Source organism: Mirounga leonina, unplaced genomic scaffold (assembly GCF_011800145.1).
Source record: "Mirounga leonina isolate KUSES-001 unplaced genomic scaffold, KU_Mleo_1.0 Mir_168, whole genome shotgun sequence".
Classification (NCBI taxonomy): domain Eukaryota; kingdom Metazoa; phylum Chordata; class Mammalia; order Carnivora; family Phocidae; genus Mirounga; species Mirounga leonina.
Genome location: NW_023270426.1, coordinates 58,072,942 through 58,088,453, shown reverse-complemented (window position 1 = coordinate 58,088,453; position 15,512 = coordinate 58,072,942). Strand labels below are relative to the sequence as shown.

At 35.4% G+C, this 15,512-nt stretch overlaps 1 protein-coding gene across 22 annotated transcripts in view; it reads left to right on the top strand.

Annotated features, from left to right (window-relative positions):
* The window catches only part of MEF2C (myocyte enhancer factor 2C), a 172,686-nt gene that overhangs the window by 60,345 nt on the left and 96,829 nt on the right, over window positions 1-15,512 (top strand). For 11 of the 22 annotated variants that reach the window (XM_035014816.1, XM_035014833.1, XM_035014838.1 and 8 more), the window contains one exon: window positions 14,828-15,020. In XM_035014816.1, coding sequence (XP_034870707.1) covers window positions 14,967-15,020 — 54 coding nt within the window. In that variant the 5' untranslated portion in view covers window positions 14,828-14,966. Of the gene's footprint in view, window positions 1-11,567; window positions 11,678-12,397; window positions 12,998-14,419; window positions 14,449-14,824; window positions 15,021-15,512 lie in introns of those variants that run through there. The other 11 variants (XM_035014817.1, XM_035014820.1, XM_035014827.1 and 8 more) reach the window with 8 other exon arrangements.

Genomic DNA, 15,512 nt, shown 5'->3' with positions numbered 1-15,512 from the left:
GAGCCACCCAGGCACCCCTAAAGAACACTGATTTTAAAAGTACTTCTTAGATTCCACTAAAACCCTCTGAACATCCCATTTTCTGCAAAGAATTTTAACTTGAAAGCACTCTCGTGAATAGTACATTGCTGCATGGAGAAGTAGCAGAGTATGTGGTTCGAGTACTGAGTCTGGGACTAGATTTATGTAGTCTATAATTACATATACCCTAACAGGAGTTGTGTGACCCTGGACAAGTAACTTAACCTCTCTGTCTTCCAGCTTTTCTTTCTGTAAAAGAGAAATGATTAAAATAGCCTTCCTCATAGGTTACCGTGAGGATTGGCGTTTGTATTTGTAAAGCTTTTGGTGCTATAGGAAGTATTTTATAATTCATAGCTATTTATTAAATTTCTAAATATGATTAGTGGTTCAAAGTGCATAATGTAACCTTAGTCTTAACTGTTTATAGTGCTTGAGGCTGATGTGAACCAACTTTTCAAAGCAAAAAGTATGGAAAAAACAATTCTATTTACCCAGGCAATTAAACATCTTTGTCAGTTTATTTTTTCTCTAGGACTATATCTTTGGAGAAACATTTTGACGTCATTTTGTCTTACACCTTTACCAAATTTCTACCATTTAGGAACTTGAAAGAGGTCTTTAGAAATTGAACCTTGCTCCCTTTATGTATCTGAGGAAAGTGAGACTCAAAACAGTTGACTGGCCCAAAGACCTGCAGCGCGTGGGTAGCAGAACCCAACCAAGAATCTGATTACAAATAGAGCTTTCTTTTCACCATACTCTACCACTTCTTGGTGCTTTGGAAATATATTGCACTAATTGCTAAATATTTTATTAGTATTTTTACTTTAAAAGAACAACAATATTCTGCACTTGATATCATGTTTGTGTAAAGCTAAAAGAACAGTTTTCCATTGTTTTATCAATTATTCAACAATATGTTATGTTTTTCTTGAGCCAGGCACTGAGCAGTGTGTTGGTTTAGGGCATTTCAGTGTATTCGGTAGTCAGAGAAAAGAAGCTTATTCCTTTCTTTAAAGCTAGCATTTCTCAAAACATATTCTGGATACATTTGGAAATACTCCAGATTCTGGCATCTAGCACACTGAAAAATATGAAAAGTCCTGCAGCAAAGAAACTTGTTCTCTCAATTTTTTTTTTTAATTTCCTGACTTTTTTTTTTTTTTTTTTTTTTTTAAGAATAGCTTGTTATAATCCTTACGAACCACTGATCTTTGGAATCCAGGCTGGGATTTCTAAGGAGAGTCATGGGCTTGCTTCCACTGATGGGTGCTTTCTTTTAGATCCTCATTTTCAGAGAATCAGGATTTAAAAACTTCATTTCAGTAAACTTCTGATCTGTGGTAGCATGGTCTTTTTTACAGGGGAAGTACTGTAATACTTTCCAAGTATTAGTATCTGCCAAGGATGATTGGGCTATCCTTGAAAATAGCCTGGGACAGAATGTGTAGACATGCTGAGATAAGGAGCCCCCTGCCAGGCCTTCAGCGTAGGAACCAACTTAGCTTACCCCAGGCCCACGGCCGGCCCACGCAGCACACTTGCCCTGCCTGGGTGTACGGAGGAAACATTCTGTTCGTCTGAGAACACCTCTATTCCTAGCTCTTTGACAGTTTCACTTTCCATATCCCCTCAGTTTTAAACATGTGGGAAAAGAGATAAAGGAAGGTGATGAAATGAAAAAATGGAGTGGGGAAGGCTACAAAGAGAGAGAAGAAACTCAGATTTACATGCCTGCTTTGCATGCAATCATGACTGGGTTTAGGAGAGGGAGGTGAGTGTCCTCCAAAGGTCATTTTACAAGATAGGAAGGGAGATGAGCATGCAGTGTGAAATATTGGTCAACACTGAGAATAGAATCAAACACTATGCTGATTTTTATTAGAATAAATACATCATGATTCATTTAGGGAAGGAAAGAACATTTTGATTTAAAAAAAAAAAAAAACCTTTTCAAATTTATGATTCTTTTTGGGGGCATTAGATCAACTATAAATGATAATAGATCAGTGTTAACTTAGGCTTCATGGTAAATTATAGAACTTATCCTATTTTAAAACTTATAAATTATGTTCACTATATAGGAAATAAAAAGAAATTAGTGCAGTACATGATCAAATTTATGCTACTCCCCCCAAAAATCACAGGGGAGGGAGAACTGAAAGTATATACCCATTATTTCTTAAAGTTTGGTTGCACAGGAAATTTAGACCCCTCTCTTTACTTAAAATACTGGTTTTTCGTTAGACATTTCTATTTAACAACTTTTAAAATTAAAGTTTGTCTATTGCCTTTTGCTGTAATTTCTTATTTATTAAAATTCACAATCCTTAATTTTGTATTTTTCCTCTTAAAAATGCTTTAATTTAAAAAATACTAGATGATTCAATTTGTCTATTCATTCCAAGTTGGAAATTAATCTGTTTGGCTTGAGGCTACATAGCTTACTCTCATTAGATGGGTATGTCCAAAGATGTGAACATTTCCCATACAGTGAGACACTGGGATTTTCAAATATCGCTGAGATCTTAATCAAAACTGTGCTGATTGCTTGGGAGTTGGGTCCTGTGAGAGAGGAAATAAATCAACCTACCCCCGTGACTCAGGTACATTAGTAATGTTGTAAGATTGTTTATTTCTAAAAGAAAGAAGGTACAGTTTAAAATATATATTTCTGTATTTCACATTTGCAAAAGTTTTACATTGTATTTGTTAGATTGTTCATGGCACTATGCATATTTAACACTGCAAAAGGAACTTTTATGCCCAAGAACTATTTCAATCAGTGGACACTGATTTAATGAAATGTCCTTTCACACCTTTCACATCTTTGGATTCAGTTCGTATCAGTTTAAAAAACTTTTGCATTATACTCTATTATCGGTGCTTCAAAGTATTTATAATTTTTATGAAATTATACAATACTGAAATGAAGAAAACAGTTTTACACAATTAGTTTATGAAATTGAATTGCATCCAGTTGAATTTTTACAAATGAATATAGTGCTGTTTTTTATTTAAGCCTCACAACCTTATCAAAGAATATAAATGTTATTATTCCCATTCTGTAGATGAGGAGATTGAGGTTTCGGAAACTATGGATTAGCCATTTGTAGCAACCGTGACAGGCAGAGAATTCATGGTGTAATCAAGCTGGAGTCGTCATCCTCCAAATACTGCCTGGCTCCATCCGTGTTTTCGGTCTGTCCTCAGATGTCATCTTCTCAGATGTCATCTTCCCTGACAGCACTGTCCACCTCTGGTATTTTCTTTCTGTATCTATAATCATCATATTAGTGCTCTTCTTTATTGCCTCTCTCTCCCTTTAAAATGTAGGTTTCGTGAACACCACGACCTTGTTTGTTTTGTTCACAGCGGTGTCCCTGGTACCTGGCATCATGCTTGACACATTTATGTCTCTGTAACTTAAGACCAGACTTTTTCATTGTTATCTGTAAGATTAAGCATCATGATCTTGGCTCATAGTCTCCGATGACATCAGTGTCACCAGGATTCGATTTGCCCACATGGTCCAAGCTAAAGTTTAGTTTAAATCTCTGAGGAGAATATACCATGTACATTCAGTTGTACGTAGTTCATCTGCTCCAAAGCTGTAGCAGGTAGTCTGTAATACATCGTGCTAGGAGATACGTACCGCATACGTGCGCCAGAGTCTCATTTCTCACCTTTAACCGTCGGCATTCCTGACCAACAACCCTGACAGAAGTTCTGAAGTATGAAAACCGTGTGTTACACAGCCCTAGTGTGTTTTACAGCAAGCAGGGCTATCGTGTAGAGTCCTCTTGTCCTGGAGTTTTGCGCAGATAAAGGGAGGATATAGTTTTGAGAGGAATGCTCTAACTACAAAGTGCATCCTGAAGGCCATTTAGCTCACAATGAAGGTCTGTGTTTTAAAATAGCACTATAACAAAGTAACTACAGAGTTTTGGCAAGGGCTTCAACTATTTATAGAACTAAGTAAGGCATAGTAAATAATACCACAGTACCCAGTTCTCCCTTGCCATAACCCCAAACTTATGAGAAGCACTGTAATTATATTTTTCTACTTTAAAAAAAATCATAGTAGCCATTATCAGTTTAACCATACGGAAGCTCAGGCTGAGATTTCTTTTTTAAATGCGTAGTTTTGATTTTCAACAGCTGCACTGGGTCTTTAATCATATATTATCTTTATGAAGCCTTTTTCTAACATATGTTAATTGGCTGTTTTCTGTGACAAATTATGAGCTCTTACTTTGATGAGGTTCAATTGCAATCATGTTGAAGTCGAGTACGTAGAGTTTCCACCCCTGCTGGCTCCTCAAACCACTACAAACATCCGCACGTCACTGCAGTGCTGAGTAATGGCAGGATTTGGGCTGGCTGATTTCACTACAGATTTTTTTTTCCACAGGATATTTTCAGCTTCTTTGTACTAAATCTGTTGCAGGGTTTGCCCTTTTTAGCAGAAGCATGCTCTAAAATTAACATCAAACCTTATTGGAGATTACTATAATACAGTGAGAAATATTTCATAATACATCACCCCAGCATCTGTTTTGCATTGCTAAAATTTTAGTATATTTATTATACATTTTTTAAAGTTAATCAGTTGTTAGGTTGTTAGTATTTTCTAAATCATCAGCATTTTGTAATAAATATTTTGAATTTTTCTCTTTTGAAGAGAAGGACGGTTATTTATTGAGTAGATGACTATTTAGCTGTCATAAAGAAAAGGCACGTACCATTTTTTTCTAGGTGTTTCCAAATGTCAGTATGTTAAAGATTCTATTATATTTTCTTTTTTCTTTGTAGTTACATCTGTTGGTCAAGGAATAAAAGGAATTACATGTTCCGTCAAGGTTAATGTCCAATAAGATGCATAGTATCCATTTCAGTTTTCTATCCTAATGTCAGTTTTTAATATATGATTAGGATGAACATATATGTTCTAATCCATCTGCTCTGAGAACTGTGACAGATAGCCGGCATCAGATACCAACAGATGATCAGCGATAGCTATAATTAGAATAGATGTAAAAATACAGCACATTTGTTTATATTCTCAGAAAAGTAGTCAAGATAATTGATTAAGGCCTTCAGAAACTGTGTCAAACACCAGTCATACTGAGATTAATTTAACTGTGTTTCTGCCCTCACATCTAAGGTAGAGGACTCTGTAAAGTGTGGTTCTCCAAACCCGAAGCTAGGGGTCAAATTTCCATACAGGTATTAGCGTTTAGAATAAGATGAGCCAGATGTGAATAGGAGCTACTCCTCCTCATGAGGCTGTTTTTAATCAGCCATTTCCCTGGAGTAGCACACAATCAATGAGCTCTAAATCCTGAGGCTACCTGCATTCATAGGAAGGCCTGCGAACATCATTACAGAACTTACAATTGAGCATATGTGAAAAAATTAGAGCAGAAATTAAGGGTAAGAAAGGTTAACTTCAGAAGTCTTACTTTGGTACTGCTCTTTTAGAAGGTCTTAAAGAGATAATTCAAAAATTTTTTTTAAAGAATATTAAACCCTACTAAATGCAGACACTACTCTATTAAAAGATCACTGTAAATAAGCCAAGGGAACGTTATTATCGATTTATGCTAGCCAGAAGTGTTTGAATATGTATATTATTTTGAGAAGGTACATGTGTCGATTTCAGCATGAGTAAGTAAATCTAAAGTGGGTTGTTGGTTGCTTTTGGTTTTGTTTTGTTTTGTTTTTTTCATTAATAGTACTACGGCTAGAGAGCATGGCTTTAGGAACGCTGTGTGGTATACTTCAGTATGACTGCAAAGTCAATTGATGCACTGTGTCTTAAGCTAGTGTACACAAGGAAATTTAGTTCCACTTGATAAGACACAGACTTAATTGGCTTTAGGAAAATAAACCAAGGTAAAAAATGACGTGCAAATGAAACAGAGAACTGGGTACTTGACGGTATGGAAGCCCGTGAGCCATGTGGCTTAATTGGGGCCAGTTGGGATCATTTAATGATTGCTGTCAGAAGATCAGATTTAATTCTCCTTATAAGAAGACCACAGTGGGATAGAGTGAAACAAATTGTCATCAGAGGTTTCAGATGAACAAAGCCTTAATTAGGTTGATTAGGATGCTGTAAAAGAGATGAAGAGAATAGAAAAATTGATGAATCACTGGTTTCCATGTTGAGCCACATGTAACAGCAAGATCAAATATCTATATTTTGAGAGACATTATTACAGTATTTTGAATATTACATATATCAGATGGAAGGCTTTTGTGTAAACTTTCTAAATTTCTGAAGTTCAACTAGAGACAAAAATAAATGACATTCATTGGAAAATACTGGGTGATTTATCAAGCTTAATGTATAACAAAAACATTGACAGGAGGACAGTTGTATTTCCATTTAAAGCTCATCTTTAAGTATTAAATAAAGAGGGGAAAATAAATAACAACAGAGGCAGATTATTTTTAAGGACATAATTTTCAATTGTTTAACGTATATTTGAATACAGAATAAAACAAAGCCTTTACTTAGAATGTCTTGTTAACCATTCATATCACAATCTTAGTAATACTGTGATTACTTACTGGTTATAATACTCATGACTACTCAGGTGTCTTAAAATGTACTCTTACTGTTTTATCATCACATTATGAAAGACTAAAATGTGGTTTTTCCATTTGCTGCAGTTTTGCAGGAAAATGTTCTCTCCACACATACCCATACACACACACTGATGTATCGGTAAAGCTGAAAACTCGGTCCAGTACATACAGGTTTTTGAGAAAGAGGTTTATAGACTCTTTCCATTTTAATAATGAAATATGATACATTAAAGATTAAGAAAATAATGAACATAAAATTTTTTTCTGACAGGATTATGAGATGCCTGGGAATTCAGATTTTATTATAATATGATAATGTATAATAGCAGCCTCTCCCCTTTCAAGCCTAGCTTGATTTGGGGCTGACAATTTTGTGTTCACTGATATTGGTGTTGTATAGTGCTTTACTTGCTTTGTTCAATAATAGCAACAAAAAATCCAGCTGCATATCCTTACTGAGAGGTTACAGCTGGGGAACAGAACACAATCTGTGATGCTAAATAGTAGCTCTTGCTTTGTGATGAGACAGTGCAGGATTTACCTTTGTGGTAAGCTCTGCCACATCATTAAGTGGCCTTTGAAAGAAAACGTGGTGGCTGCACTGTTGTGAAAAATTAGGAAAACAGAGGCATGGTAGAACCACGAATTAATTACTTAATATGATATGGAAAGACAAAAAAACTGTGGTGTGGTTCAACAGCATAAGGCTCTTGACATATTTAGACCATTTGGAGGGTTTTTTTTTTTTTTTTTTTTTTTTTGGCATGGGGAATGGAGAATGCTGTTTAAGCTGCATTATGAAAAAAATGTTCGAGACAAAATATACCATGGAAAACCATGACAGGAAAGCTGTGCTTCCCCCGTATTTAGTAAATTGTTTCTAATGCAACACAGTTGTTTAAAGGTATGTGTCTTCTAAATTCTAGAACTGTGTAAATAAAATGATTTATGTCAGTGATAATGGCAGGTTAGGCCCACTTATTAAATTAATTGCAGAGGTTTTCAAAACGAGTTCCTTTTTAGCCTTATTATATTTCTGACATACATTTCATCTCCTTCTGTCCTTGGGGAAAGATGTTAAAGTAGGACTAGAAGCATTAATGTAGAGTTTTCAGCAGCCGTGGTCATTGGGAAAATTGATATATTTCCCTAGTTATTTCTACTTTTGCTGCCTGAAGCTCTTCCATGACTGATACTTAAGAGAAACTTCTTAATTTTTATAACACTATAAATTTTTTCCTCATATAATGATTATTGCTAAGGAATAAATGAAGCATTATATGTTAGAACTTGCTCATCATTAGCTTTGCAAAGTGAAGTCTTCATGGTATATGTAAGGTCTTTGATTCACTTGGTAGCCTCGTGGTATAATATGGTTTTCATTTTATGTCTCAAAGCAGTCTTAAAAAAAGAAGAAGAAGAAGGTAGTGGGAGGGGAAGAATGAAGCGGGGGAAATCGGAGGGGTAGACGAACCATGAGAGACGATGGACTCTGAAAAACAAACAGGGTTCTAGAGGGGAGGGGGGTGGGAGGATGGGTTAGCCTGGTGGTGGGTATTGAGGAGGGCACATTCTGCATGGAGCACTGGGTGTTATGCACAAACAATGAATCATGGAACACTTCATCTAAAACTAATGATGTAATGTATGGGGATTAACATAAGAATAAAAAAAATAAATATTAAAAATAATAATAATAACAACCAGAAAATTGGTTTTCCAAAAAAGATAAAAAAAAAAAAAAAAAAAAACTGAAGCAGTCTTACAAGTACTAGGTCACGTTCCCAGTACCGCTATAGACCCACTTCAGCTATAATACCACCTTTAATGACCATAGCCATCCTGCACTTCAGGAAGTTTGTTCCCGGGGCACCTGGGTGGCTCCCTTGGTTAAGCATCCTACTCTTGATTTCAGCTCAGGTCATGATCTCAGGATTATGGAATCAAAGCCCCATGTTGGGCTCCACACTCAGCAGGGAGTCTGCTTGAGATTCTCTTCCTCTCCTTCTGTCCCTCGCCCCACTCTTGCTCGTTCTCTCTCTCTCTCTAAAATAAATAAATCTTTTAAAAAAAGAAAGTTTGGGGGCGCCTGGGTGGCTCAGTTGGTTAAGCATCTGCCTTCGGCTTGGGTCATGATCCCAGCATCCTGGGATCAAGCCACGTATCAGGCTCCCTGCTCAGCGGGGAGCCTGCTCCTCTCTCTCCCACTCCCCCTGCTTGTGTGCTCTCTCTCTCTCTTTCTCTGTTAAATGGATAAAATCTTTTTTAAAAAAGTTTGTTCCTAACTCGTTGTAGGGAACAACAAGCTGAAGTTCAGACCTGAGCTTCCTAACTTCAAAATTCTTTCTACTTCCACTCCTCAGTATAAATTACTCTTCTTCCATATATGAGGTGCTATATAAATATGACAAAAGATTAAGTGAGGTTATCAGCCTGCTTCTATAGATACGAAAATGTTCTCAGGAGTAGTCATTAAAAATAATAACTGAAGAAAACACACCTGAGAGATGAAAATCTTAAAATCATTAATCAACTAAGTTATTAGCTCCTACTATATAGGTTTGGCAGTGGGATAGATACTGGGAATACAAAAGTGGGAATACGAAAGTGAGACAATACAGAGTTGGCTCACAGATGTTGAAGAAGACAGGCAATTTCAATTATGACAAGTGCTACAAAGGAAGACATGGTGCTCTGTGTCTTAATGGGGGATTTGTTGCAGTCAAGAAAAGATGGAGTGCTTCCTGAGGAGGTGAAATTAGAGCTGAGATGGAAAGGAAAGGAAGAAGTTAAGGAGGCACAGAGAGGAAGAAGGAACATTCCAGGCAGAGGGAATTGCACATGCAAAGGCCCTGTGATAGGAAGGAGCATGGCATGTGTGAGGAACAGACAGATGACATTATTATTTGTGTGTGATATTATGTTACATAGACTTGAAGATGACTCAAAATCCCATCATACTATCATTAAATTGAAATGAATTGAGGAAATAACCTTGTGTTTGGCATGATGGTACTTATCCAGTGGTAAATAATGGTTGTTTTTTTATTATCTTTAGAAGAGTAAGTTTTGGCTATGTGTCTAAAATGAACTCAGCTTGCATTCATAGCTAGGGTAACATAACATGCTATATAGAACATCATAAACTTAGAGAGAAGTAGAAGAATGACTTTCAGGACCAAGGAAATATCCCCCAATTCGTAAGACATCACATAGTTGAGTAACAATAAGAATAATAATTATTATATCTTTTGAAGTTCAAAATACCTCTTAAGCAGAAAAAAAAAGTAAAAGTTCTACTTGTTCCTTTTAACCAAAATATAATTACATGTCTCATATGTCTTTCAAATATATCATAAGGTAGAAAGTTAAGTGTATCTAGATGTACCATAATGAGCAAAGTTTTCCACTTAAAATAATATTGGATCATTTAATTATCTGAATTAGTAATACCGGGCTTGCAGCAGCTGGGCTTAATATCATTTTTGTCCCTTACTAAGAATCCAGTTTGTATTTATTTAACAGTATTTCTTGTGTGATACAGTGTTCTTGGTTTTCAGCCTTGAGTTTTTATAAAACATTGTATGGAGATGCTAGTGTTTGAATACGTGAGTCAGTGAAGAAGTTATTTGCTAATATGAGTAAAAGAAAACCAGAATTCTTTCTTTGCAAATTGACATCACATATTTTAATGTTTTATCATTATTCATGGGCTGTTTTTGTTTAAGTGACTGCATTGTGCTTATCATAGCAAATACATGCTTTGTAAAGATAAGTTTAGCAGAAGAGAATTAATTTCTTCCCACATCTTTTAATGTGGCATGGCAGTCTCACTCTACGATCAAAACACATAACTGAAGGTTGTGTTTAATTTCTAAATCAAAGTGTTGTGGGAAGATGATTGAAATCTGAAGATGACTCAGATCCACTTGATATGTGGTTTTCTTCCTACAGAAAACTTATGGTAGACTGCCATTTCCATGTTAGAAGGAACCTAATAGTGACGAGATTGAAATAAATAGTTTCACTATGTACTGAAAGTTTATGTTAGTTTCTTTGGTTCTTACTCTGAATTTTTTAAAAGAACGTTGAGACCTTCGGTAACATAGGCATCTATTCTCCGCACCCACTATATCTTTTTTTAAACTATGGGTACAAAGAAGTAACCAATGTGCCTTACTAACAAACACTGATGTATTTTGGGGGGACAGTTTTTGGAATTCTTTTTTTTTTTTACCAAAAATAAAATTTATCCAGTTGGCATTGGCTCTTTGTCTGTATAGAATTCATTTGCCTCAAAAAGTAAATTAAGATTCTACGGCTGCATTAGCTGTGTCAGATGATTTTTGTGAGGCATGATAAAGGTAATTATGATATATCTCCTACTTCACCGAAGTTAACTTGTTTTCTTATTTTTATTTCTTAAAGAAGTCATACAAAATATTAACCCAGAACTGAAATGGATTTTTCTTAGGTGTTTTAAAACTAGAAATAAAAAATTGCGTCCCCATGTCTGGATTTCTGTCATTGTCCCTTATCTGAACCTCTCAAAGGCCTCTCTGTGTGTGGTGTGCAGGACAGCATACTCAGACAGTTCTGCTCAGAGAAGGAAGTGAAGAGTTTTGGTTCCCATTTTACACTTCTGGAACAGTTTAGGGAAGGAAGCACCTTTACACCTTTTATTGTTCGTGGTTGCTGACATCATATCCTTCCCTGACCAGTCTGTGCGTGTTTCCTGCCATTCTGTCAAGATTCTTCTGTGTTACAGGGAGGGATTTGTGGGAGGGAGGGAGGGAGGGACGGAGGGACGGAGGGACGGAGGGAGGGACGGAGGGAGGGAGCGAGAAAGAGTGAGGCAGGGAAGGGGGGAGGAGGTATGTGTCACTCAAGGGAACTTGTTTGTAAATGAGAGAGCTGGGGTAGGAGAAGGATCTTTAGCATCTGTCCACAAGAAATTCTTCTCAACTTGGGTCTCAAAACCACTTTGCCTTCATCTGTCTGCTTATGCCAGACTCAAAGTGAACAGAAGCCTGCCATAATGAAGTTCCCCTTTTTAGTAAGCAGCCTGATTTTATTTTTCTTATATTTAGGTTGACAAAAAGAAAAAAAAAAAAAAAAGGCAGAAGACTGTAGCTCTATAGAGTGTAACTGTGGTAGAGCATTTCTTTTTCTTTTTTTAATTACTGATTGTTTCTATGTAGCTCTGTCATTTTCCAAGAATGCTTCTTTCATGTGGAAAGAAGTAGCGGCAAGGCTGCTGGAATTATTTTAAGCTTATGGTTGATTGTACATAATGAAAGTTCTCAGCATAACTTGAAATTCTACTACATGTAGTTTAGCTATTCTTTTCTTCATATACATACAAAACAAAGTTTAAAAACTAAAGTTATTTAATCTCTTTTGCAGCTTCTCTAGGCCTCCTACAAATTAATACTTAAAACTGACCTTACAATATAATTTTTGCATAAAAATCAGCTTAGAGAAGTAGTTACACTAAGAAAACTACTACTGAGCTATTGTTGACCCTAACTCTTTGAGTTTTTACTGACAGCCTTGAAATGTGGTGATCCATAATCAAATGTTCTAAGGCACGTTTCGTGACATATTTTACTTCATGAAAAAATCGCATCATCATCACGTAGTTTTCTGCATATGTACATAATAATATCAGGTTTTGCATTTTAAAAATGTTCAGAAGGCTACACTTCTAGAAATATTCATTTTTATGGAAAACAAGAAAATATTTTAATTTTACTGAAATTTAAGCTTGTTTCTCTTTACATTACCTTGCATATTTCAAAAAGGAAAATACATCTAATGGTATTTTCACTGACTGTTTTATATATATATATATTTGATATACGCATACAAATTTTTTCAGGCAAAATATTTCCCACCCTTTTTTAAGAATTAAAAAAAAATCCTTGCTCTGCTCTTTTTAAAAAGTGTCTCTCCTTTCAAAGTTGTGAAATACGGGGTGGTGATATGTACGAACTCTTCTAAGTTTGGCTCATGAGGAGTTCTCTCTCTGCCTTTCTGAAGAGACTTTTCTCGAGGGATGCTTCTCTGCTTGTTTGGTTATTTGTATTTTGAAACCAGGATCCGTAGAAGTTCTCGTCTTCCCCGCCTTGTCACCACACTCTAATCTGTTCACCCTGACCTTCCACCTTAAAGTGAATAAGCGCTTAGGCAGGCATAGTCCTGTAAGCCGATAGTGCCACCGGCCTTAGCCAAATGAAAAGAAAGGAAATTGTCCCATATGTGTTTGCTGTGGATCCATGGGTTGGCTTTTCTGTGACAGAGGAAGCCTGTCTGTTTCTTTGGGGTCTTGCACACGCATGGGAAATGCCATTCTAACGTGCCGCTTGCTTCTAAGGTAAGACTATAGGAAACACAGGAAAGTTGCCCAGTTGAGTGATATTTAAGACAGTTTCTAAAAATAAATAGATGGACAGTGTGTGGCAACAAGGAATATATAATGCAATTGTGCTTCGTGAATGTTTCATATTTTAATGTGATTTTAATGTCTTGTTATAGCTAATTTTTTCATGTGTATTTGTCAAATGTGTGTTATTTACATAACTCTTTAAAACTTTTGAACTACTTCCAACATTTTAAAATTGCCGCTGGAGTAATAATTTTTGATGAGCACTGTGTGGTCATGATGTTACTCAACATATATAGTATTCCCAAAGGCACAAGTGAGCTGCAGTTTCATAGAAAGGCATTGGGCAAAAGAGAATGGATGGTCTTAGTATTTAAGCAGCACTTAATCCACCAGAACTAATTATATCATAATAGCTTCTGCAATTAGATAATCACAGAAAATTTTCATTTAAAGAAATTTACTCAAGGTGATAAGGAATTTAGAAATTAAATTAAAGAAATCAAAAGACAGCTGATGATCTGACCAAGTGTATAACAGCTTTCCTGTTCCAACAACTTTGAACTGAAGCCAAATAATCTATTAAATAGCCAGGACATTGGCTTAACATTACATAATACATGTGGGAATTTCTCAGGTCCCTGATCAGACACCAACTAAATACAGGGAAATTCTGAGCAACGCGTAAAGTAGTAGCATTCTTTGACATAAAACTGGATAGAATGATTGAAGCTGTGGCATACAAATGAAGAATCCAGTGTGGAATGCTTTCTTGTTAACTTCCACATTTCACGGCAATTCATTTTCATTATGTTCAAGTGTTTTCAGATATAATTTAAAGCAAAGTAAAATATATACTTTTAATACTAGGGTTCTCTGGGTTTATTTTATATTATTGATGATCATTTATTTAATTTTAATTCATGACCTAAAGGTATCTAGTATATAACACCAGGCTTCTGTAATTTTGTATCTTACTCCCCAAAGACATATGATATGTCTTTTTAAAATATTTAAATTTAGAGAACTGAGGGCTTATTATAAAAAGTGTAGTTATAAAAAAAAGTATCATTATAAATGGAGTAATACTCTAATTTTTTGCACCATTTCTTTTCTGTGAATGATTATCTTTTTTGATTCTTGTATTCAAGATATAGCTTAAGGGCTTTCAAGAGGAAAAGGAGATCTCACTGCTGATAGCTGCTTATTATGTAAGATTAAATATCCCATATTATTTTTACAGTGTTCTCATGGCAGTGACTTTTTAAAAATAAGATTAAAGGATTTAGATTTAAATTAGTTGACATTTACATATATCAAATAGCACTTTCATAATAGTCCATCCTATTTGCATAACGAGGGGACGTTATCACCTCTGCTGTCAAAACACGAGATTGTTTTCCCTTCAGAAATGAATTAGCTGCCCTACTTAGCATACACAGGTACATGAAGGTTCATTAACTCTCTGATTTAGGTAATTTTTCATAATAGAAGGGTGAAAATAGTCACCTAATTTCATTAAAAAATATTAAGGAACTCGTTGCAAAAGATACATTTCAAGTGTTGGGCTTTGAAGTATAGTTTTTGTCATTTAAATGACTTGTTAAATTACTTATGAGATTATTTTAATTATAAAAACAAACTGTTCCTATTTGATATGCTCCTGCGTGGGATATACTATGTGCTTTTACTACTTATTTTCATTCATTTGATTGGCTTACTTTCATATAGTTCTCTTTTTTAAAAAATTAGAATATGATCGCTCTTATGAAACCGCCTCTCTGTTAAAGTGGTATTTAATTTTTCTCTTTTGTCCAGCAGGAACGAATGCAGGAATTTGGGAACTGAGCAGTGCAAGTGCTGAAGAAGGAGATTTGTTTGGAGGAAACAGGAAGGAGAAAGAAAAGGAAGGAAAAAATACATAATTTCAGGGACGAGAGAGAGAAGAAAAACGGGGACTATGGGGAGAAAAAAGATTCAGATTACGAGGATTATGGATGAACGTAACAGACAGGTGAGTGGGGTAAACTTTTTCCTGTATCATTATTTACATGGACTATTTATTACATTGCCCCCAGCTATTTTAAAGATACTGAAAACATTTTGAACTTACAAACATCCATTAAGAGAAGTTTTAGTGAATTAAATGTGGCCAGTTTAAATGCTAATATTCTATCATATGTAAAGGGGAAAAAAATTACCTTGTCTGTTAGAGAAATAGTTTACACATTCATGATTGTTCACTTTTTATTTCGACATAAATTTTGAATGGGAACTGTACTTCTGTAATACTAATAGCTTAATAATTAAGAGTTAATAAGCATAACATTGCTACACTGCATGCATCATCAAACAAAGATATTCTTATATTCATGGAAACAAGGCCTTTTGTGGTCATCCATTTAAAGGTTTAGAATATAGGCTTATAAAAATAGCTTTCATTGTATTCACAGTAAAAGAGACTTTGAAATGTATTCAAAATATTTAGCATTGTGCTGACAACAAC